At 39.1% G+C, this 23,710-nt stretch overlaps 1 protein-coding gene across 1 annotated transcript in view; it reads right to left on the bottom strand.

Annotated features, from left to right (window-relative positions):
- Nucleotides 1–23,710, bottom strand: part of ADAM7 (ADAM metallopeptidase domain 7) — a 68,501-nt gene that overhangs the window by 8,921 nt on the left and 35,870 nt on the right. The window contains exons 14-19 of the mRNA XM_027839965.1: nucleotides 23,196–23,298; nucleotides 20,516–20,702; nucleotides 15,545–15,625; nucleotides 14,583–14,658; nucleotides 13,257–13,362; nucleotides 13,034–13,127 (exon numbers count right to left, since the gene is read on the bottom strand). Coding sequence (XP_027695766.1) covers nucleotides 13,034–13,127; nucleotides 13,257–13,362; nucleotides 14,583–14,658; nucleotides 15,545–15,625; nucleotides 20,516–20,702; nucleotides 23,196–23,298 — 647 coding nt within the window. The remainder of the gene's footprint in view (nucleotides 1–13,033; nucleotides 13,128–13,256; nucleotides 13,363–14,582; nucleotides 14,659–15,544; nucleotides 15,626–20,515; nucleotides 20,703–23,195; nucleotides 23,299–23,710) is intronic.

Raw genomic sequence — 23,710 nt, 5'->3', positions numbered from 1 at the left:
AGTTGTCAAGAAGAATTTGTCAAACTGGATAGCTGGTAAGTTGTTGGCTTCTTGGGGGTGGGGTGGGAAGGAAGGGGGGGGCACTGATGCAAGGGCAGCCTTATGATGAGGCATGGGATAGCCAACCCCAGGAACCAGTGTCCTGAGGCTGAAAAGAACAGAGATCTAAATTCAGAAGAGATTTTAAGATACTCTGGAGTATATTTCATAGTTGAGGAAACTGAGGCCCCAGGAGGTTAAGGAACTAGCAGTAACCATCAGACATAGGGGTGAACTCAGGTCCTCTATCAGCAGAACCAGTTCTTCTTTTTTTCCCCTCACTACGTCACTCTCTGTGTCTGTGCCCTACTGGCTGTATTCACCAGCCCAACTCCAAATTGATGGTGTCTTCCATACCCATTGCCATGGGCACAGTTTGTGGTCAGGGGTCTTTTTTGTGTCTCCAGTGACAGTAATAACAATGAAAATTCCTCTATGGCTTTTGTCTGCAAAACCCTTCCCTTCCTGCCCTAGGGCTAGGACCCTGTGATTTTTCCTAGCTTAGTTCATTTGAACCTGAGTGGCAATTTCCCTCTAGTGGACAGAGTCCTGGACTGAGAATCACCAAGACTTGGATTCAAAACCACACGTAGCGTGACCTTGGCCAAGTGCCTTCTCTAGTTCATTCCTCAGTAAATTGAGGGGTTATTGATCACCCATTTCTAAATTTATGGTCCTTTGACTTTAGGAGATACTATATTTGAGACCTGAGAACAGTAGATGTCAGCTTTACCTAATACCAGAGACTAGTAGAGGGTATTTCATAGGGGCCAGTTTTCTCTTCTAGACACATGGGGAGAGGACCTGCAATATAGACTTATATAAACAAAGATCCAGAGTATGGCTTTATTGCTGCTTTTGCCACTGACTGGTAGCCTTCATTACGATTCTATCTTTCCTCCAAGGAGCTCCAGGAGGTTGATGGGCATCAGCATTTCTCTTGTATTGAGAGATAAAGTCAGACCTAGTGTACCCGGGGTTTAGAATCAGAAACACTTGGCTTTCCATGGGCTGCTCAGTCAATATTGATGCCTCTCCACTCCACATCGCCACCACCACCATTGCATTATTTAATCTACTCAATTAAATAAACAGGAAAGACAGTGTGGCCCAGGGGAGAGAAATACCTGCAGCAGAGTCAGGCAGACCTGGACACAAGGCTGGCCTCCAACACCTCCTGGCTGCATGACCCTGGACAAGTCTTAGTCTCTTGGCACCTCCAGGCCATTATCTAAGACTTAAAAATGAAGGGAAATGGTGGATTTAGAATCCAAAGACTTGGGTCCAAATTATGCCTCTGAAACTTCCTACCAAGGTGACTTTGTGGAAGAAAGGTAAATTTCTTGAGCCTCAGTTTCTTCAACTGTAAGATGCAGGGGTTAGATAGACTCTGACAGCCCTTTTATCTTTAAACCTATGATCTAATGACTCCTCTAGCCACATCAGCTTTTATTGATGCTCTTTTGTCAAAGATGGGCTTTCATTCAGTCCCTGTGGGACAATGTTTTTGCACTCATCTTTTGAGCTGTGTTTTTTCTATCAATCTGGTGGGGTTAGTGATGGGTATAATGATGTTAATGGAGTTACAGGCAGCTACGTGGCACCATAGTGCATAGGGTGGCAAAAATAATCGCTGCTCCTGATGAGCTCATAGGGATACCTGGGTGGCATGATATTCCAGAGAGCAACAGGACTGGAGTCAGGCTCATCTCTTCTTGAGTTTAAATCTGACCTCACACATTCACTAGCTGTGTGACCCTAGGCAAATCGATTCACCCTGTTTGCCTCAGTTTCCTTATCCATAAAATGAGCTAGAGAAAAAAATGGCAAATCACTCTAGTGTCTTTGCCAAGAAAACCTCAAATGGGTTCATAAAGAATTGGGCATGTCAGCAAGTGACTAAAGTATAATGGAGTTGGCAAAGGTTTGAAGAGAAAAAAGAGGTTTTTTTTTTCCTTTTAACTTATTTGTTTTGTCTTGTTTTTGATTCTGTTATTTTGTTTGAGGTTTGCTGAGTAGAGCAGTTTAATGAGAGTAGGAAGCTTAAGTTGGAAAACTAAGGCTAAGATGAAATCATGGAGGGCTAGGCTAAGGTTCAGAGATCATAGGGTCAGGGCCATGTTGCCCCATCTGTTTATTTTACAGATAAGAAAATTGAGGCTAAGGTCACACAGGAAGTAGATGACAGAGGAAAGAGTCATACCTGCTTGTTCTGGCTCTATATCCATTCATCTTTCTCCAGTGCCCTGGCTCTTTGATTTTATTCTGTAAGCATTGGGGAATTCACTGAGGGTTTCTACCAGTGTGTCTTTGAATCCCTAGGACCTTGGACAGTTCCTGGAACATAGTAGGCTTTTTATCCATGCATTGAGTTGAATTACATTAGTTTAAATTGAATCAAACTAAATTGATTATTACCCAAAGTGTTTTTGTTTCCTTTCACACTTCCTTCACACACTGTTACACACTGTCATTACTATAAATTATTTCAACTGCCTCCTCGCTACTAGTTTCTTTTCCCTCCCTGCACCTACTGCCAGGTTCATCTTCCTAAAACATTGTCTTATTGATGTCACTCATGCTCAGGAAACTTCAGTAGATTCTCCAATGCCTAAGTGTTCTAATGATGGAAGTAAAGGAAAATCTAGTTTTGAGAAGCTAGTAGTACAGTGGACAGTGGGCTTAGTGTCAGACCTTACTAACCTCAGACACTAACTACTTGTGTGACCCTGGGCAAGTCACTTAATCTATGTTTGCCTTAGTTTCCTCAACTGTAAAATGGGAGTAATCACAGTACCTATCTTCCAGGGTTGTGAAGATTAAATGAGATGGTATTTGTAAAGTGCTTAGCACAGTGCCTGGCACATAGGAAGTGCTACATAAATGTTCATTCCTCCCCATTGCCCCTTTAGATGGACAGGACGTTATATTGGAATAAGCCTAGACCTTGAAGTCACAGGACTGTGGTTTGAATTCTGCCTCTGATGTTTATTGCCTTTGTGACCTTAGGTAAATCATTTGCTCTTCCTGGGTCTCAATCTGCTGTAAAATGAAGGAGCTGGACTGAATGACCTCAAGGTTCATTCTAGCTCTGGATCATTGATTTTATAATCCTTGGATGATTATCTAAAACTTGGAGTTAGCCCTTCTTCATGAATGTCTGCTGTCTGGGAGACAATGTGGTCAATCCAGTGAGGCCTTTCAATGGCTAACCAGGTACTTGTCTCATGCCTCTATATGAGACAATACTTGCTGAGGTAGGGCCCTGTGATTCTCCCATGAGAAGGTCTTCTGCCTCCTTTTCATGAATTTCTGTACATAGCATGGTCAGTGCCTTGTCTTTGGGATTCAGTACAATTATATAATCGTTAAGTCATCACATCTTTCAATCAATGAAATATTTATTGAACACCTAATATGAACTCAGTCTCCCATTCAACCAGTTCTAAGTGCCTATTGTGTTCAAGGCACTATCAAATCAGATGTACCCTCTGAAGGATTCAGAAGTAAGTTGAGGGGCAGCTAGGTGGCACAGTGGACAGAGCATTGGCCCTGGAGTCAGAAGGCTCTGAGTTCAAATCTGACTTCAGATACTTACTAGCTGTGTGACCCTGGGAAAGTCACTTAGCCTCATTTTTTTTCCTTCTCCGCCCTCAAAAAAAAAGTAAGTTGATGAAAAAAAGTAAGTTGATGAACAAAAGAAAAGAATCTGCCTTTATTCATTTTCAACCTCTGTCTAATTGAATTGGTTCTATTTGCCCTGTGTTCCATGCGTATTTCCTTTTACTACATGTTTACAAATAGCAATGAAATTTAGATATTTACAGAAAGTAATGATATTCTTTAAACAAACAGATTCAAAAGGGGGGCAGAAGAGTAGTGAGATAGTGGCTTGCCATTTCCTTCTCTAGGTCATTTTACAGATGAAGAAACTGAGGCAAATAGAGTTAAGTGACTTGCCCAGGGTCACACAGCTAGTAACTGTTTGAAGTCAGATTTTAATTAAGAAAGATGAGTCTTTCTGACTCCAGACTCAGAACTCTATCCACTACACTACCTAGTTGCCCATGTATTTATGTCTGTCTCTGTGTGTATGTCTGTATGCATGTATGCATGTATGTATGTATGTAACTTCTTCAAGGAATCAGGGAAATGGGTAGTGGCCAAATGACATAGACAAATACTCTTTGAAAGAGGAATAATAAACTATTAACAACTCTATGTGAAAGATTGCTGCAAATGACTATTGGTCACATAAATTCAAATCAAAACAGTTCTGAAGTTTCATCTTATGCTGTGCAAATTGGCAACAATAGCAAAAGATGAAAAGAGTCAATATTGGAGGGATGATGAACAGATGAGCAAACTAGTACATCATTGGTAGAATTGTAAAATTGTTCTATTATTCCAGTAAGAAATTAGAAATTATGACAAAAAATAACTAAAATGACTCAGAGCTCCCACTGTTAGGTATATACCCCCAGGGATGGCAAGAATGGAAAGAAAGGTGTCATTCACAAAAAATATTCATAGCAGAACTTTTTTTCTATTGGCAAATAGCTAGAAGCAAAGTACAGGATCATTGCCTGGGGCATGGCTAAACAGATTCTGGCACACCAATCTAATGGAACATTACCAAGTCATAAGAAACAATGAAATTAATATGAAGACCACAGAGAAGCATGAGAAGATAACTAAACTGATGCAGTGAGGAAGGCTAAACCAGGAAAATATTATACATGATGAAAATAGAAATAACAAAAAAATAAAAAGCTGAATACTGACTAATTATAACCAAACTTGTCCTCAAAGCAGAGAGAATTTAATGTACCCACATTCCAAAACTGGAGAAATTGGGAAATATGTGTGTGGAAGAACACATTCTGTCAAATTAAAATGATGCATTGTCTAGTCTATGAACCTGCTTCCTTTTCTCCTTCCCTTTCACTTACAAGCAATGGTTTTCTTGTGGAGGGGTGACATAGGTGACATATTTAGATATTAAAACTTTTTTTTTGAGTAGGGCAAATGAATTCCAGGAAAGTTTATGCTGTGTTCATGATAGGTTAGGAGGAAATGGTAAAGCTATAGTCCCAGAACACCCTCATTGTAAATGCTTGCTGTCCAAATGTTTAAGAATCTCAGAAGTCTTTGTCAATACGTGATGAGGGTTGTCTTTATCAGAGTAGAGATCAGGAGATCCTTAAAAAATTCTGAGTAAAGTCACTTTTTCCCTCTCCAGCTTTTAAGATGAATTATAGGAGTAAGGTCTATGTTGGCTAAAGAAGAATGCTCATAGAAATGCAAACCAAATGGAGGAATAAATGTTGTATAAGGATTGGTTGAAGGAAGTAGCTTTGTCTAGGTTAGGGGAAAGAAATCTTAGGGAAGTCATTGGGTTACAGCACCTCAGAGTCATGAGAGAAATGATTATTTCCCTCTCATATTAAAAGCCTATTATTAAAAGTGGGGAGACCCTAGCTTTTTTCTCCCTGTCCTATTTCCTTGTCCAATCTCTCCAGGACAGGGCTGATGGAAGAGAGAATTAACATTCTCCTAATTTTGGGTGTTGCTACTCCACCCAACTAGATCAGACTTCTAGTCTAAGGTGAAACTCCTGGCCCATTGTCTTCTCCTTTGGCTTGGGCAGGAGGTATAGATTCTTTGTTTAGATTGCCCAAGGCTGGGGGTGGTTGTTGTTGTAGTTTGTCCTTCGTTCTGGAAGAGGACCATGACATCATGGGAGGTGATGACATGACTTGGAAGTGAATTGGATTTAAGTGAGGGATTTGAGTCATTAGCTTCACTGCCCAGTGGCAAGAATATAGATATAGATATGGCAAGATATAGATCAAGAGGACTGGAGATGCCCTAGATGTAGTGAGAGACCTTGACATTTTTAAGCTAAGTTCTTCCCCAGGTCTCAGTTTGACTGAGACAATGCCCCTTCAGAGATTAAGGCTAGGTAAGAAATGAGGCAAAGAATGGTCTCTTTTACCTAGTCAAAAAAAAATCAATTTGGGAGGGGAAAAACCTCCAGGGTTGCTGGCCAAAACAGAAAAAAAATGCTATTTACACTCACTCTGATCCAAGGCTGGGGGTAATTTAGAAGTAAATGACATAATCAAAGTTCATTAGAATAGATCCATCCCCTCATTGTAATGTTCAGTCTCTCCTTATTGATTGCCACCCTCTGGAACAACCACTTTTCCAAGGTCATATAGTCCTTGAGCTCACTGCCATGAGGGTCTTTGGCTTTCAAAAATCTACTGACCTATTTTATTAAAATGTTAGTATTGTTAATAAAATAACGAATTACTCAGAAATTATTCTCTCAAACTTTTTAAACATCACAGTCATAAAAGACCTCAAATGCCATCAAGTCCAAGAGATGTGTCACTGCTACCTAGTGCTCCCATTGAATTAAACAAGGTAAATCAAGACAGTGGTATATTTGTTTTCTAAAGAATGAAGATAAATTGATACATGGCAGCACTGACCTAACTGGCATAGTTACTTTGCCCCACCTATCACCTTTCAAGCTGGTGTGGGCCTAGTTGTATTCAAGGCATAACATTCAGGCGAAAGGAAGTTTCTTGACTCTCCCATGAGGTAGGGAATGTCCTATCCTTCCCCACCCCACCCCACCCCCAAAGTTCTAATTTATTGTTTTAATGTAATAGCATAAACTGGTCCTCAGAGACTATTTGGTCAGGTGTTCCCCAGTCTCATAAGAGGAAATTACCAGAATGTGCATTGAAACAGTGGATCTCAGACAATGTGGTGGTGTTAAAAACCACTTGTCTGGTTTGTTTCATTACATTTGGAGAATGGTTAGAAATTCAATAATGTGTAGCTTTTGTAGGTCCTGAAGGTCTCACATCCATCCAGAATTCTCAACTTAGCCTGGTAGGGCTGTTTTGGACTTCTAATTTCAACCCCTAAACAGAAAGAAATTGTTAGAATGGGTTATTTCTTGCCAATGGTCTAAGCATATGACATTTTCATGGCTGGTCAAAATGATTGATTAAGATGTGCCATCTGGTTGACCTTGGACTTTAATTTTTCATGCTTTCCCAACCTCCTTATCACTACGGAGCTAGAAATTCTCAAGAGAATTCAGTGGTGTCTATTTACTTGGTATTTTTGCTGAGTGAGCTCATGAGGCTGGGGTACCTCTTTATTCCACTCCCACCCAGATGGAGTACTGAGCACATGAGGACACAGATGTGGTATAAAAAGCACAAAACTTGGAATCAAGGGGCCTTGGGTTGGAATCCTGCTCCCTCAGTTACTAGCCCTGGGACTTTGATAAAGTTAATTAGTGTCTCTGATATTTAACTTCCTCACCTGTAAAAAGAAAGGTGGTGGAAGATGATATCAAGATTCAATTCAGTTCAGTTCCAATTGAATTCAGGTAGCATTGTTAAGATGCCATATGCTTGTTTGTTTGTTTTTAAAGGCTATAATTTTGCTTTCTCTCCTCTCCAACTTCCTCCATGGATAACCAGCTGTCCTTGGACTTAAGAATGATTTCCTATCTTCCTCTGGTCTCTAGGACAACCAGTCAGTAAATAAACATTCAGTAAGTGCCTACTATGTGCCAGGAACAGGGCTAAGGTCTGAGGGTTACAAAGAAAGACAAAAAACAGTCCCTGCTCCCAAGGAGCTGGAGGTGGTATTGGGACACAACAGGTAAACAATTATTTACAAATAAACTATTTTAGGATAAATTAGAGGCTATCAATAAAGGGAAGGAGCTAGAATTAAGAAGGACCAGGAAAGGCTTCCTGTAGAAGGTGGGATTTTAGCTAGCACTTGAGGGAAAGCCAGGAGGCAGAGATGAACACACCAACTCCTCTACTTTCCATCAAAAGCCTTTGTAATCTGGGTCCAGGCTACTTCTCTGGGGTTATTACACCTTACTCTCTTTCACTTATCCCATATTTGTGTCAAACTGACCAATTCATTGTTCCCCAAATGTTTAACTTCATCTTCTTTGCTTCTGCTTGGCTGTGCATCATGCCTGGGATCCATCACTTAACATTCTCTCCTCAACTTCACCTCTTAGAATCCCAAGCTTTCTTGTTGGAGTTCACCCCTCTTTCCTCTTGCCAGAGTACTATGTATATGTTTGTCTACACATGTTATATCCCTTCTCTCCCATGCCAATGTAAGTTCCTTGAAGGGTGATAACTATTTTTGTCACATCTCTGCATTCCCAGGCCAGCATAGTTCTTTGCTCTTGCATATTATAGTTCCTAATAAATCTCTTAATAAATATTTACTGATTTGGAGTGGTTTGGACCAAATTAGATTGTTTTGGACTGGATTAAACTGGACTGAATTCAATTGGATTGAATTGGACTGGACTGAACTGGGTTGGACTGGTCTAAACTGGAATGAATGGAATTGGACTGGACTGGACTAGATTAGACTGGACTGAACTGGACTAGATTGGATTAGGTTGGATAAGCATAATCATCTCACCTGGGGATAGAAAGGTGGTGTCATGGTAGGAATTGGTGGTGGAGGAATCCTTGGCTTTGCAGGTGGCTAAGGAGAAGACAGAAACTGAGTGAAGGTTATGGCTAAGGAGAGGGGTTAGAGGGAAGTAGACATCCTCAGAATGCAGAAGGCTATCTCCAGGCTTTTGTTCTACTAGACATTAGCCACATCTGTGGAAGTGGGCCCAAGATCTGTACTGATCAAACTTGGATTTGGAAATTGTTTGCCCATTTCAACCTCCAATAGATTTGCCTAACGCAGGAATAGCTAACCCAGGAGCCTCAAACTGAATACCGGCCTTCAGAACTTCTAAGAATCCTTGAATCCAGCATGAAGAAAAAAGAAATCCCATAGTGAGTGATAACGTAGTATAATGGAAAAAAGTCTTGTTATGGGAGGCTTGGGCTTCAATTCAGTCTGTCTCACTTGTATGACCTTGGCCAGGTCACTTCTGCTTTCTGGGTCTCAGTTTCTTTTTTTGTAAAATTTGTGGTTTGGAATATTTGGTGTCCAAATTCCTTTTTTGCTCTAGAGACCATGATCTAATTAAGTCAATTCTATAATTTACAGTAATTATGTCTCATAAAGTCCTGAATATTGTGTTATAAGATGAAGGACACTTTAATATAAGACATAAGGATACTTTAAGCAAATATCAATAAAGAAAAAAAGTAGATTATGATTTAAAAAGCAATCTATCTTTATTCTATAATTAGCAGTAGATTCTGTCTCTTGGCCAGGACTGTTTTTCAATGACACTGTTGAATTATAGCTTCAACCCTTGGGCTTTCTAATATTAATGAGTGCCTGGCAGAATCATGTCAGGACCCTTTGTGTATCAATATATCTAATTCCAGCCCTTCTCTCTCCAGCCATGGCTAGAAAATATCAATCAACAAACCATCAATGTTTGAGGGAACTTTGGTGCCATCTTCCATGCACATGATACTTACCATTCTAACATTTTGGTTGGCAACTGGAACTCCTCTGGATTCCTTACCAACTGATTTCTAAAGCAAACCAGTTAAATTGTATTAGACTCCATTGACACATCACTGTCTCCACAAGCTCCTCTTTCCCTACCAAAAAAAAATCATTCTTTCCCTACCAAAATAATTGAGATCAACATATGAAATGATAAAAGTTAGGGCACAGTGTGAAATATAAAAGATTAACTGGGATTCTTGTCCACAGATTTGTTCTGGTAAACTGAGGATTAATCAGAGATCCCTTTCTCAGGACCACCTCTTATTGATTATGATTATTACATACATATGCACACACATATACTTTATATACAATGTATATGCATACATATACACATACATACATGTATATATACATATGCATACATACATATATAATATGTTCTTCAATGAGGATAATCTGATGAATAAACCTAAGCCTTTCTTATATGGTTGCAGCTCTTTGAATGTCATAATTCTGAACTGAAATTCTTATTGTCAGGCAAGAAAGATTTAACTCTGAAAGCCCAGAATTGATGGCTGAAATGTTCCTATGACTAATCTCCGCTGATCCAATATTGAAAACAACCACAACAACAAACTAATTCTCTGGTATGGGCTTGTTTTCTTGAAATGTCTATTTTTCATGAAATTGAATTCAGGAGAAAATTAATGGATGGTTCCAGTTGGTTGAGCTCAATCATTCCTGCCTTTGCTGAATCCTTAATGTGAACAGTGGGGAAGCCTCTGGTTGTACGTATTCTCCCTAAAATCTTGAAATCAATAGAGTCTGTATCCCTAATCTTTTGCTCTTTAGCCTGGAACACCTGGTCTTTACCCCTCAATATTGATCTGGGTTTAAGAAAACCTCCTGCAAGGGTAGTGTAAGGACATAGCAGAAGCCCTAAAAACACACAGGAATAAAAGAAATCCATGTTACGAAGAGAAGAGGGAAGCTGCTTACCATGGTAATGTACTGTGGACTTGAATAACCAGCAGGGATATCCTCAAAGGTGTCTGAAGCATTTTGCTGATAGGCAAAAAAAAATATGGTGGTGGGTAACCTCAGGTTACTGCAGACATTCAAGGCAATGTGAAAACTTTTCATAGCAACAAAATAAATTCCCTGACTTCAACCCCAAAACTCCCCTTAGAGAATTTATAGATAATAAAATAAACTCTGGCAGCATTCCTCTCCATTGCGTTCTCCCAGTTGGGCAATTGGTTATGTGGAAATCTGGCAATGTTCTCAGCTAAAATACAGACCAAGTGAATTTGTGATATACCTGATGCCCCCTGAGTGGCACTGACGAGCCCATTGCACCACAGATACTTAACAATTTAATGACCTGCAGTTTTGTTACTGGTTATTCCCTTCTGTGCCTTAGGAGAAAGTCTTGGAGAGGCCACTGTGTCCCAAATTGAATTTTTCTGTGGCCAACGTGGTGAAGACGTTCCCTGAGTCTAGCTAGGCTGGTTGGCGGAGGGCGGGCACTGAGTCTGACCGTGGCTTCATATTCAATGCATTTTCAGCTCATACTGGAAGGACCTCCTACTGCTGCCACGCTAATGACAGAGTTTTCAAACATCTATGTTCTTCTTCCTCATTTCTACCTCCTGGCTTCCCCAGCTTCCTTCTGGTCCCAGACAACATTCCGTCTTCCACAGGAATCCTTTCCTGTTCTTTCTTCCTTCTATTGATTATCTCCAATTTATCCTGTATATAGATTGCTTGTACACACTTACTTGCTTTTTGTCTCCCTTATTGGACTATGAGGTCCTTGAGCGCAGGGATTGTCTTTAGCAGCCAGTGCCTGGCACATAGTTAGCATGTAGGGAATGTTTATTGGCTGACTGACTGACTAGGGCTACCCTCATACCTTATAATATCATCCCATTTCATGTATGTATAGTTTATCTTAATGATAATAATAATAGCAATTATTATGGTTATAATAAATAATTAACATTTATATAGTATTTGCAAAGGCTTTTAAATGTATTGTCTTATTCAATCCTAAAAAAAAAAAATTGAGCTAGGAGCTATTTTTCCCCTTTTTAAATATAAGAGAACTGAAATTCAGAGTTTCCCAGGATTACATTCTTACTGAATATCTGAGTCAACCTAACAACAACAATAATAATTATCATAACAGTCATACAGGATGTCCCAAAAGTCTTAGTGCAGCTTTGAGATTTAGTATCTTATGATTTTACTTAATGATTTTACATATGTACATATTTGTGTCTAAAGGTAGCCATCTCTAGGGTGAGGGGGGGGAAAGGGGAAAATAGATTTACATAACTTTATCATATATTTAAAAGGAATAGCAAGTTGTCCATAATAGATTGGCAGTTTTAAGTACAATCATCTATTTTATTATGCTATGTCATGAGAATGCTTGTTTTATTCCTTAAGTTAAAAATAAAATAAATAAAAGTTAAAAAAAAAAAAGATTTCATACCTTAAAACTGCACAAAGACTTGGAACATCTATATAACACTTTAAGATTTCCAAAGAACTTTACAGATGTTATCTCATTGTGTCTTTACAATAACCCTATGAGGTAAGTGCTATTGTTATCCCCATTTTCCAGATGAGAAAACTAAGGCTGATGGTAGTTAAGTGACTTGACTAGGGTCACACAGATAGTAAATGGCTTGAGGCAGGATTAGAATTCAAATCTTACTGAAAAATATAAATGCATGTCTTCCTGACTCTAAGTCCAGCACTCTATCCACTTCACAAAGGTATCTCCTTAAGTACATTGGAATTTAACTAAGCCAAAGTAGTATAGAGGAGTGATGGATGGCCTTGGGGTTAAGTTTATACTAACTCTGAGACTTTGGGATCTTACCCATTTAATGCTGTCAATTACAATTTCATCATCTGTAAAATGGAGAAAATAATAACATCTACCTGATAAGTGGTTGTGAAGATCAATATATATGCAAATTCTAACTATTACCACCACCACTCCTCCTCTTCTTCCTGCTACTATTACTATTACTACTGCCACCACCACCACTACCACCACCACCGCCGCCACCACCACCACCACCACTACTACCACCACTACCACCACCACTACTACCACTACTACTACTACTACATCTACTTCTACTACATCTACTACTACTACTACTATTACTAGTACTCCCACTGCCACCATTATTATTGACAAGTCACAAATTTTCAGTGACTACTGGAAAGTTTGTAAAACTATAAATTGCTTGGCATATAGCAGGCATTTAATAAAGGCTTGTTAACTGATGAATATATTGTGTAACAGGTGCTAATATCCTTTGATAAAGGAAGTTTTCTCATTGGGAGCTCTCTATACTTTTGAAATTAAAGGTTCAGCTAAAACTCAAAGTTAAAAACAACAACACTAAATATTTTAAGTTTCTTATGTGAAAGGAATGCACATTATAGTCTCTTTATATACCACAGCACCTAGAACAGTGCTGGGCAAGTGACATAGTCAGAAATGTTAACTAGTTTCCAGTAAATTCCTTACATCTTGAGTGTAAACAACAGGCTCAGTCCTGGTCTGCTGTGGCTCCTCACTTGAGTGCCCTTGATTGTCCACTGCAGGTGTGGTGGTGGGAGGACTGGGGGAGGAAAGTGTTAGTTTTATTCACTCAAATCCTTTGAACTCACCCCTCTTTCTCATGTCCAGAGCCTTTTTGATTCCAGACCCAGACATTCCCCTCTACCCCATCTAAAAGAAGGTGTTTTACCCATGAACTTGCTTCTGCTTACTGGCCTTTTGGCGATGGACAAACAAAACAGCAATCACAACTGTGGCCAGAACCACGGTCAGCACTCCAGCCACAATAGAGACATCTGCAACATGGAGGGCATGGGCAGTAGTACTCTGTAAGAACTTAGTAGAGCTAAAATATTAACAAAGCAAGTCCTTGGCCCTATCCGACTTCTGTCCCTGACACTTCTTGTCTCAAGGGCTTTCATTTTTGAAATAGCTTTGCTTTATTACTAATGAAGTTGAAGTCTGCACAAGACTTATCTCCATTAGGAGCTGGGGCTATGCCCATACTTCCATTATGCCTAGCAGAAACACAATTCATGCAAAATTTTGCTTGGCAGCAATTAACTGAGTATCTATAAAACCCATTTTATTGTGACTTCTCAAAGGATTGAAGTAAGATTCAGTTAGAATTATTCCAACAAGGAACACTAATTCTAAAACTTTTTTGTTTTTATCTTGGTAGGAGAGGGGGAAGGTAAGGCATGTTAGATATAGAAGAATAACATGGCTGACCAAGCTTATACATGCACATTGAGAATCATGGAATGCTAGATATCAAGGGATCAAAGAGTTCAAGCTGGTAGGGACCTCATTTTACTCATGTAGGAACTAAGTCTCGGGAGGAGGGGCATAGTCAATGGCCCAGGGTTTCACGGACAATAAATTCTAGAACTGAGATTCAAACCCATAACCTCTCTTCCAAATTCATAGCCTTTGTATTGTACCAACATTCCATCCTAGAAGGAACCATTAGAGATTAGTATGATTATAATTATATTGTTAATTATAACTATTTATTAAAAGTATAAACATATTATGGTTGCAATAGTATAATTATTAAGTATCTTGTAATTTATAATGGACATTGCTAATGTTTAATAATAACTAGAATTTATAGAACATAAAAGTTTGCAAAATGCTTTGCAAATACTAGCTCATTTTGTCCTCAGAACAGCTCTGGGAGCTAGGTACTATTATTATCCCCATTTTACAGATAAGAAAACTAAGGCGGACAGAGGGTAAGTGATTTGTCCAGGGTCTCACAGCCAGTAAATGTCTGAGACAGAATTTGAATTCAGGTCATCCTGACTCTAAGCTCTATTTCTTGCACCATCTGGCTGTTTCTGTTTAATAAAACTTGCCTCTCTTCCCACTATTACCCCTTCTCCCCGAAATTACAAGTGAGTAAACACAGGCATATATGCAGAAGCAGCAATGGAGCAGATGAATAAAGGACCAGTGTTCAAAAAGATAAGCCTTTGGATATTGATGGTATATCATGAACCATGCCACTCACTGGTAGTAAACTCGGTGTCCTCACAATTGGGATGTGTCAGCCCTTCACATTGACACTGGAGTTCATGATCACAAACCTGGAGGAACACAGAGTCTAATAATAGTTCAAATGTCTAGGAAGCACTGTCTTATTTTCTTTAGACCGAAATGTAAGGCATTTGGAAAATCCTTTCTTAAAACAAAACAGAACAAAACACAACAAATCTTTAGTGACTCAGTCTGAGAACTTATGGCCAAAGACAATAGTCTAGCTATCTTAGGTAATGTTGATATTAGGCAAAGAAGTGGGTCAAGGTTAAACCTTTTCCAAAATGAAAGTGGTTGGCTCACTAAGTGGTGCAAAAGGTGTGTGTGTGTGTGTGAGAGAGAGAGAGAGAGACAGAGAGAGAGGGAGAGAGAGAGAACTTCTAATAGCAATTATAGGTGCTTAATGATTCATTATGATCAATACTGGAAATTTACATTCTTCTAAGGATTTTTGACCAGCGGTGATACTTGCTGGTCTTTGCACTGGACTTGGGCCATTTTCATAGATAGGATGCATTCCAAATCTGACATTTTAGTCATAAGATTATAGATTTATACAAGTGGAAGATACCTTAGAGGCCATCAAATACAACCCTGTTATTTTACAAGTAAAGATAAAGAAAGGTTAAGTGATTTCCCTAAGGTTGTAAGTAACAGAGGTGGGTGATTAAAGAGCAAAGGTCAGAGGTTGTTCTTAAACCAAAAACATGTAATAAAGTTGCCAGTTTTGGGTTTGACATGTCTAGGAAAATAATAAGAAAAAAAATCCACTGTTTATATGTGTATCAACATATCCACAATAAAAAACATCAATTCTAGCTATTCAATCAATTTAATGACATCCTTAAAATGACTTGAATCTATGTAGGATCAGGGATGAGTTCAACAAAAACTAGATAATTTATAACATATGAAACTTAAAAAATTAACTCTTACAGCATTTCCTGTGCACTGGGAAGAGCAATTGGTGGAGTCATAGACTGTCTCAATATTCACACATTCACCATTTTTGCACACCTAGAAGTGATAGATAAAGGTGAATAGGCATTATCTTGCCACTCTGATTCATTAAATATGTACTCTACTGAATTGTTCAATTCAAGCCATTCAGCAAATATTTATTATTCACCTATATGTGCCAAACACTGTACTAGACATTGGGGGTAAAGAGATAAACACAAAATGGCCACTGCCTTCAAGTGACTTATCATCTTCTGATGGATACAATATACATAAAGATAAACACATCACAGGTACTTTGAAGAGGAAAAGGATGCTAATTTTGTTGACTGTGTTCCATCAGGTCCCTTTAACCAGAAGAGGAAAGGTGACAAGGAGCTTTAGATTGATATCATGAAAAACATTCCAAACAATTAGAGCTATCCAAAAGTGGAAGGAGCCACTTTTGGAGGGTGTGGATTCTTCCTCCTTTGAGATTTTCAAGCAGAAACATGGACACGTTTGCCAGGTAGATTGTAATGGGGATTTTTTTCATGTATGGGTTGAACTAAAGGGTCATTAAGGTCCCTTCTCACTCCCAGGTTTTGTATGATTCTGGGATAGACACAGTTGTACTGTTAAATATCCATGACTTCAGACTCTGACTCCTAAGTCATTGTACCAATCTTTGTGTTTGAAATCTCTGAGCAGGGATAGGATTTGGGGCATTCTAGAGGGCAGTATATAATTCTGTCTGTCTTCCTTGGCAGAGCAAGGAAGAGGAAACTCAAAGCTCTAAAGATCTACATAATACCTACTAGTCTAGGCAATTACTAGAATTGATCACTAGAGACTAGTTACAGTATGTATTCAACCTTATTATACTCAGGCCAGACAAAGCCTAGGACCCAAAGGGTAACAGTGAGATGGATCAAGGAATGCATGTGTTTTCTTGTATCTTTTATAAAAGAGTAAGAATGTCACTATCATTTGAAAACCATTCAATGGATTTTGAATGAATTCTTTTTCCTATGTTTCTTGAAAACTTGAACCTGAATAACAAAGTTAACCAATGGGGTTGAGGAGAGATAGTCAAATTCAATTCTCCAAATTTCCCCCTCTCTGGATATTGAATTTTTGAAATGATATCCAAAGGCAGTCTTCATTGGTGGCCTCTTCATTCACATATGTATTGCCTTCCCAACTGAATTATAGACTCTTTGAAGGGATTTGCATCTTTTCCTGGATCATCTGCTTCCAGGAGCCATAGACTATGTGTTACCTTTCTTTGTGTTCCTGGGAGCACTCAGCACTCTATCTTGAACATACTTGGTGCTGAACAACACTTCTATCCTGGTGACACCAAAAGAATAGTATGAAGACCCCCATCCATGACACTGAGTGCAGCATACATATAAATTGATAAGAGAAAGTAGACTCAAGAGTAGCACAGGCCAGGCCAGCTTGGCTGGGTTGTGAATTGCATCCATCATAAAATCACAGATGAGATCACAGTGAGATCACAGATTTACTAGATTATCTGCAAAGAAGATTGATGCCCAAATGCCATCCACATTAAGGTCCAGTATTTGAGGTCCAGACATTTAACAAAACTTTATTTTAATCTATAAAAAAGGGGAAAAAAACAAACTCATAGCAGATGGATGCATTGCTAAGGTATGTGGCTTATGAGCCAATACTAGTGAATCTCTTTGCTTTAGATCTGTGGCCTCCAAGTTTCAGACTCCCTGGCCTGCAACTAATTGCATCTGTCTATGCTGCCTGGCTACTACTGTTCCTTTTGCTTCCACTGTGGTAGAGCCTAAATCATATAGTATGTCCTCAAGATGAGATGGAAGAACAGAATTAACATTCTGAGGCTGGGCCTGGTGGAAGACAGCACCAAATTTCTAATATTTTTAGGTACCCCCAAAGATACCATTTGGTTTAGTGTGCAAAGACTTGAACCAAAACCAAAGACAAGCTAAAGAAGATTTGTTTTTCTCCAGTCACCTAACCCACACTGTCCTCTTGATCATGCATACTCATCAGCCACAAAACCAGATTATTTGGATTTTTTTTGGTGTTTTCAATTTGAACAGGACCAGAAAACTCCTCCTTTCCTGTTTATAGAATTTTTTTTGACTTTTTACAACCAGTCACAAGAATTATGAAATCAAAGAATGGTAGAGCTAGAAAGGACCTTAATTGGTCCTGGCCCCAGAAAGGTTAATTGACTCCTGCCTTGTCCTGTAGCTACCCAGTAGACATCTTCTCCTCCCCCCCCCAAAAAAAACATGGGGGTGTTAAATAATTCAAAGAACAAAGGTGGTTTGTCCTTTAATTAGACATAGAAAAGGTTACCCATATAGCTAATTGCCAATAATTCCAGGTCTTCGACAGCACTAATTAACACCCAGGAGAACTGGGACTAGAACCCAGCTTTCTTGACTCCCTTAGGCTTCCCTTACTCCAATTTATCTGGCAGACTGACAAGCAGGGAGAAGAGAAGGAAACACAGGAACACAGGCATTCCAGAGGGAATACAATTAAAAATAACTATTTACTTTAAGATCATGCCTATATATACATATATATGACAATATACACATACAAAATGCACATATCCATATTTGTCTAAGTCTAGCTATCCATTCATCTACATGCATTTACAGTAATCCTTGTCTTCACATATGAATCTATTTCTTCACTCTACATTCTTAGTTTTTTTAGCCTCAAAATCAATTTTCTCTCACAACTTAATAAGTATGCTATTTCACATTTAATATATGTATTTATGTATGTTTGTTTCAATGTCTATGATACTTCAAGTTTTACAAAGCAATATATATGTGTATATATGTATATATACATGCATACATCCACACATGTATGTGTATATGTATGTGTGTGTATATATATATGTGTGTGTGTGTGTGTGTGTGTGTGTGTGTATACACCCACAGATACCCATGTATTTCCGTTTATACTCTGGATGATGTAGGATATGGGGTGTGTGTATGCATGCTTCTGTGTCAGACTTTTGAGCATGCGTGTGTGTGTTTTGGAAGAGAAAGAGTACAGACCACTAATGTCATCAGGATAGGGACTTTCTGGCAAGGTAACTCTTGCTACCATTATAGTACTTATATCTCTTAGTAAGTAGCCTGGGACAAATAGAAATTAAATGACTTGTCTGGGATCACACAGGCAGTTTGTCAGAGACAGGAACTGAAGATCTTGATTCCAAGACTGACTTTTTCTTCATTACTCTATACTTTTGAGATTCCTACTGTTCATTCAAACTTGATGGGAATATCCAGCTTCTTTTGTCTTCTACAATATAAAACTCATCCATTAATATTATCTCCATTTTATGGGAGAAGAAACTGAGGCTTAAGGGAGTTGTCACTTCTCAAGGTAAAATCAACATGCATTTATTAAACAACTACTATGTGCCAGGTGGGGTAGCTAGGTGGTGCAGTAGATAAAGCACCTGGCCTGTAGTCAGGAGTACCAAAGTTTGAATCATGCTGCAGATACCTCCTGGTTGTGTGAGCCTGGGTAAGTACTTAACCCTGTTTGCCTCAGTTTCCTCATCTGTGAATTGAGCTAGAGAAGGAAATGGCAAACTAGTCCAGTATCCTTGCCAAGTAAACTCCAAGTGGTACCATGAAGAATCAGACATGACCCAAATGACTCAACAACAGCACATGTCAGGTCTTGTGCTCAGTGCTGGGGTTACAAAGAAAACCCACAGCTAGTACCCACTGTCATGGAGTTCACTCATGCAAGCAACTGTGTACAAATAAGAGGTAAATGAGATAAATAGGAAATTATCAAGAGAAGGCAACTGCTGGAACTAAGGGGATTGGGAAAGGCTTTCTGTTGAGGGTGGCATTTTAGTAATTCCTTGAAAGACACCAGGAAGACAGTTGGCAGAGATGAGGGAAAGAATTCCAAATGTGGGGGGACAGCCAATGAAAATGCCCAGAGTCAAGAGGGGTGCTCTATGGGAGGAACTGATACATAAAATGATACTATGGAAGGAGATTCAAAGACAATCTTACTGGCTCTAAGTGAAGACTCCACCCCCTTGGCCCAACAACCATGACACCACTCTTAAACTCTCCTTGTTAGAGAAAATTGATTTTGAGGCTAACAGACAAGGATGGCCCTATAAAGGATCAGAGCTGAGTGTAAAGGACAACAGTGAGTCATGTGCTGTTTGTCAGTTGTTTGCAACATGCAAAAAAATGGAGAATGGCACAGGAATTATATTACCAAAGACCTCAGAGAGAAGATTGTGTGGAAAAGAAGATAGAGATGTGGTAAGAGCAAAGGTTAACTAATGGATATTCAAATACTCCATACATTGTCAAGAAATCCAGAGGAAGGGGCTGTGGATGGACAGTCTGGGTTGAATTCAGTAGAGACATAGTGGCGCATGGCATCAGCAGGCATGCAGAGGCTGCAATCTGCATTGCTGAAGAGAACACCCACCTCAGTGAAATTCCAGAGTACGAATAGATATAATGAATTTGTGAGGTTGACTCAAAAAGAAAGTGCACACTTTTTAAAGTGCTGGCTAAGTATACTCATAACAAGTGCATTTTATTATCAGTTGCAACTGAAATTTAGTCAATGGAAATGTTTGCTTTATACTTTGGCCAGCACAGGACAAATTCTAGTGTCTCTTGCTTCTTAATGCACAGGTCCCTTTGGAGCCAATTATAACTTTCTATGATTTTTTTTCCTTAAAGAAATAGGTAAGTCACATTAAAATTTTAAACAAAGGGGGAAAAAAGAGAGAGAGGAGGTGGGGAGGAAAGGAAAGGAAGGAAGGAAGGAAGGAAGGAGGGAGAAAAAGGAAGGGAAGAGAGGAAGGGGAAAAGGGACAGAGGAGAGAAGGGAGGAAGAAAGGGAGGAAAAGATAGAGGAAGGAAAAAAAAAACCTTTTAAACTCACTTTTCCATCCCCGCATTTTGTTCCTGAAGCCACCATGCCTATATCTTCTGTGTATTGGAACGGGAAGAATGTTTTGCATTCCACTGTAATATTCTTCTCTGGAACCTTAAGGTGGTAGGTTTTGTCCTCCCCGTAAGTTGGAAAGTACTGGCCTCCAGTGCAGTATATCTTCCCACATTTAAGATCTCTGTAAAGACCCATGAATATGCTCATATCATCAATCACTCTGAATGTAAATAGCAATTGTGTCTGTTTTGACTAGAAACCCTGAGGGTCTTTCCCTCCTAGATAATTTTTTTTGACTAGGTAAAGAGGCCATTCTCTGCCTCATTTCTTATTAAGCCTCAATCACTGAATGCACATTACCTCAGTCAGACCTTAGCTTGAAAAAACCAAAGTCCCCCACTGCATTTTGGGCAATCTCTAGTTGTCCTGATCTATTTCTGGCTGCTGGATCTAGATGGCTCTGGAGGAGAAAGTGAGGCTGGTGACTTTGCACAGCCCTCCCTCATTTAAATCCAATTCACTTGCATGTGATGGCATCTCCTTCCTGACTTCACAAAAACAACAAAAGTCCAGAAGCTTTAATTGAATACCTCCCATGCTAAGCCCTAGGGATACAAAGACAAAAGCTAATAGTCCCTGCCTTCAAGGAGTTTAGGATTGGGAAGTGGGAGGAGAGGGGAAATATTCTTTCCCCAAATTCCTAAAACAGATACTACCAATATCATCTTTGGCTTAGCATGTAAATGAATTTGTTTCAAAACAAAAGGTAAGCAAAAGAAGTAAGTTCATCTCCACCTAACACACTGTTGTCTTTATATTTCAGCAGCAAAATTTAATCACTTTGGTGTCATTTTCTTTTTTTACTTAAAAAAAACCTGGTACATCACATTCATAGATAAGAAAATTTAGTATCTACAAAAAATATAAGCAGGGTGATTTATAGAGGCAGTGATAGCATAAGGGGAATTCAAGAAAGGTCTCTAGAAAGGGGTTACACTTCAGCAGAGACTTGAAGGGAGTTGGGATTCCAAGAAGTAGATTTGAGGAGGGAGATCATTCCAGGCACAGTAGGCAGCCCAGAAAAGACAGATAGATGGAAAATGGGAAGTAGTATTATGTTGAACTATTGATTGTGAAGGGCATTAAATGTCAGAAAGAAGTTTTTATTTTTTTCTTAAATCAATGGCAAGCCACTGAAATTTCTAGCATGGGACTGACATGGTCATACTCATGTTTTGGGAATGTCAACTTGACATTCATGTGGACAGATTGGGGAGGGAAGAGACTGAAGCAGGGAGAACAATTAGGAGGTCATTATAATAGCTCAGGGGTGGTACTGGGGAGATGAAACATCAAAGACATCATTAGAGGAAAAAAAGAAGAATGGGAGAAAAAAGATAGGCCAGTCATGGAGAGAAGGTACGAGGGCTTAAGCTAAAGTGGTTGAAGTGTGAGTATAGGGACAAATGGATTGGAGAGAGGTAAAAAAAAATGTAATTGATAAGACTTGGCAACAAATTAGATATGAGAGGTGTACTGGAGAAAAAAAGTTGAGGATACCTATGAGACAAGGGATCTAGGTAAGTGGACAAATGGTGGTGCCTTTGGTATAAATAGGGAAGGTATTAGCCAGGCAGGACCAAAGATCAACTGCTAAAGGCTAGTTGACCACTAGCTGTTCAAAGATATCATTCCTCAGTTCCTCAAACCAAGGTTCCAGTTCTAGACTTATCAGCTCAGTTTGGAAAGGTGTCAGGAAAGAAAAGGTCAAGAGCTGAGGAGGCAATGAATTGATTCTTCAGAGAAAAAAATAGTCTTCAGTGGCTCATAGGGCACAGGATGATATTTATTTGCTCTCTGATTTCTCCAAAATAATCATAGGACAAATTGTGAGATGAAGCCATGTAGATATCCAGAAGTTGGGAGATATGCTAAAGGTCTCTTAGCAATATTTGATAGATCTGGGATCAGGGCCCACAAATCTTAACTTTCTAGACCTTTTCTTATTTTCTTCTTCTCTCTGCTCTTTCCTCTTTCTCTCCTGCTTCCATCCCACTCTGTGGTTCTCTGGAAGGGATCCCTTTTTGTCTAACACCATCATTTTACAGATGAAGAAAATGAGACCCAGAAAGGTTAAGTGACTACGTATTTTATGTACAACACAGCACAGTGGAAAGAGTGGTGAATTTGATGTCAGAAGACCAAGGTTTGAATCGGAGTCCTGCCGTTTACTAATTTTGTGTCTTTGCACATGTCACTTCATCTGGATGGGCCTTACTTTCCTGAATTATAATATGAGAAGGATGGATTATATGGATTTTAAAGCTCATCTAAGCCTATAACCTATATCATCATTTTATTTTCCCATTTTTCTCTTTCTTTTCTTCTTCCTTGCCCTTTCTTCTTTTCCTCTTCGGTTGTCATGTCTCTTCCTTTCCTCTTTAAGTGTCTTATGTCCTCTGACCCTTCCCTCTTCACCTCATGTGTCCTTCAGTTAATGAATATAGTCTAGTCTTCTCCGTTAACTAGCAAGAGCAAGGGTGGCCTGCTCCCTCAGCTATCATTTGTAGGATGAGTCAATAGCTGCTATTTCATTCTGCTTGTGAGAAAATCAACAGGCTGACTTCGGAATATGTCACTGGTGTGCACTGATTTCTATCCACAGGACACTTACTTTTCATTGCAGGGAATAAATCTATTGTCCACCTTTTTGCAGTAACCAAATTTATGTCCTCCTTTATTTTTTTCATAACAGATATCATGACCGCTTTTAGCCTCTGGGAAGATAGATGAGAAACCGATAAAAGAGTCAAGTAGAAACAAAGAAAGACATGGAAAACAACAAAAGATAAAACAGGATTCAGTTGTTCCTTCAAAAAACATTTCATAAGTATCTACTGTGTACAGAACACTGGTGGAGATACAAAGCTTAGATACAACATGGTCTGGTCTTCATGGACTTTCCAGTCTTGGGATTCAAATCCATTAGACTGTTCTTTAATTAACTTGGCCACCATCAATCCACAAGTATTGGGGTGGTTTGTAAGGAACAAAGCTATAAACTGGCCTAGGGAACAATAAGATAATTGCTAAATTGAAGAATTATACTTATTACTTCCAGGCAAGACGTTAATAAAGATGTGTAAGGAGGGAAACACTGTCACACATCAATTATCTCTGAATCTTCCC

Source organism: Vombatus ursinus, unplaced genomic scaffold (genome assembly GCF_900497805.2).
Source record: "Vombatus ursinus unplaced genomic scaffold, bare-nosed wombat genome assembly UNPS02014837.1, whole genome shotgun sequence".
In the NCBI taxonomy this organism is placed as follows: domain Eukaryota; kingdom Metazoa; phylum Chordata; class Mammalia; order Diprotodontia; family Vombatidae; genus Vombatus; species Vombatus ursinus.
The sequence above is the reverse complement of the archived record's forward strand: the minus strand, read 5'-3'. Positions and strand labels throughout refer to the sequence as shown.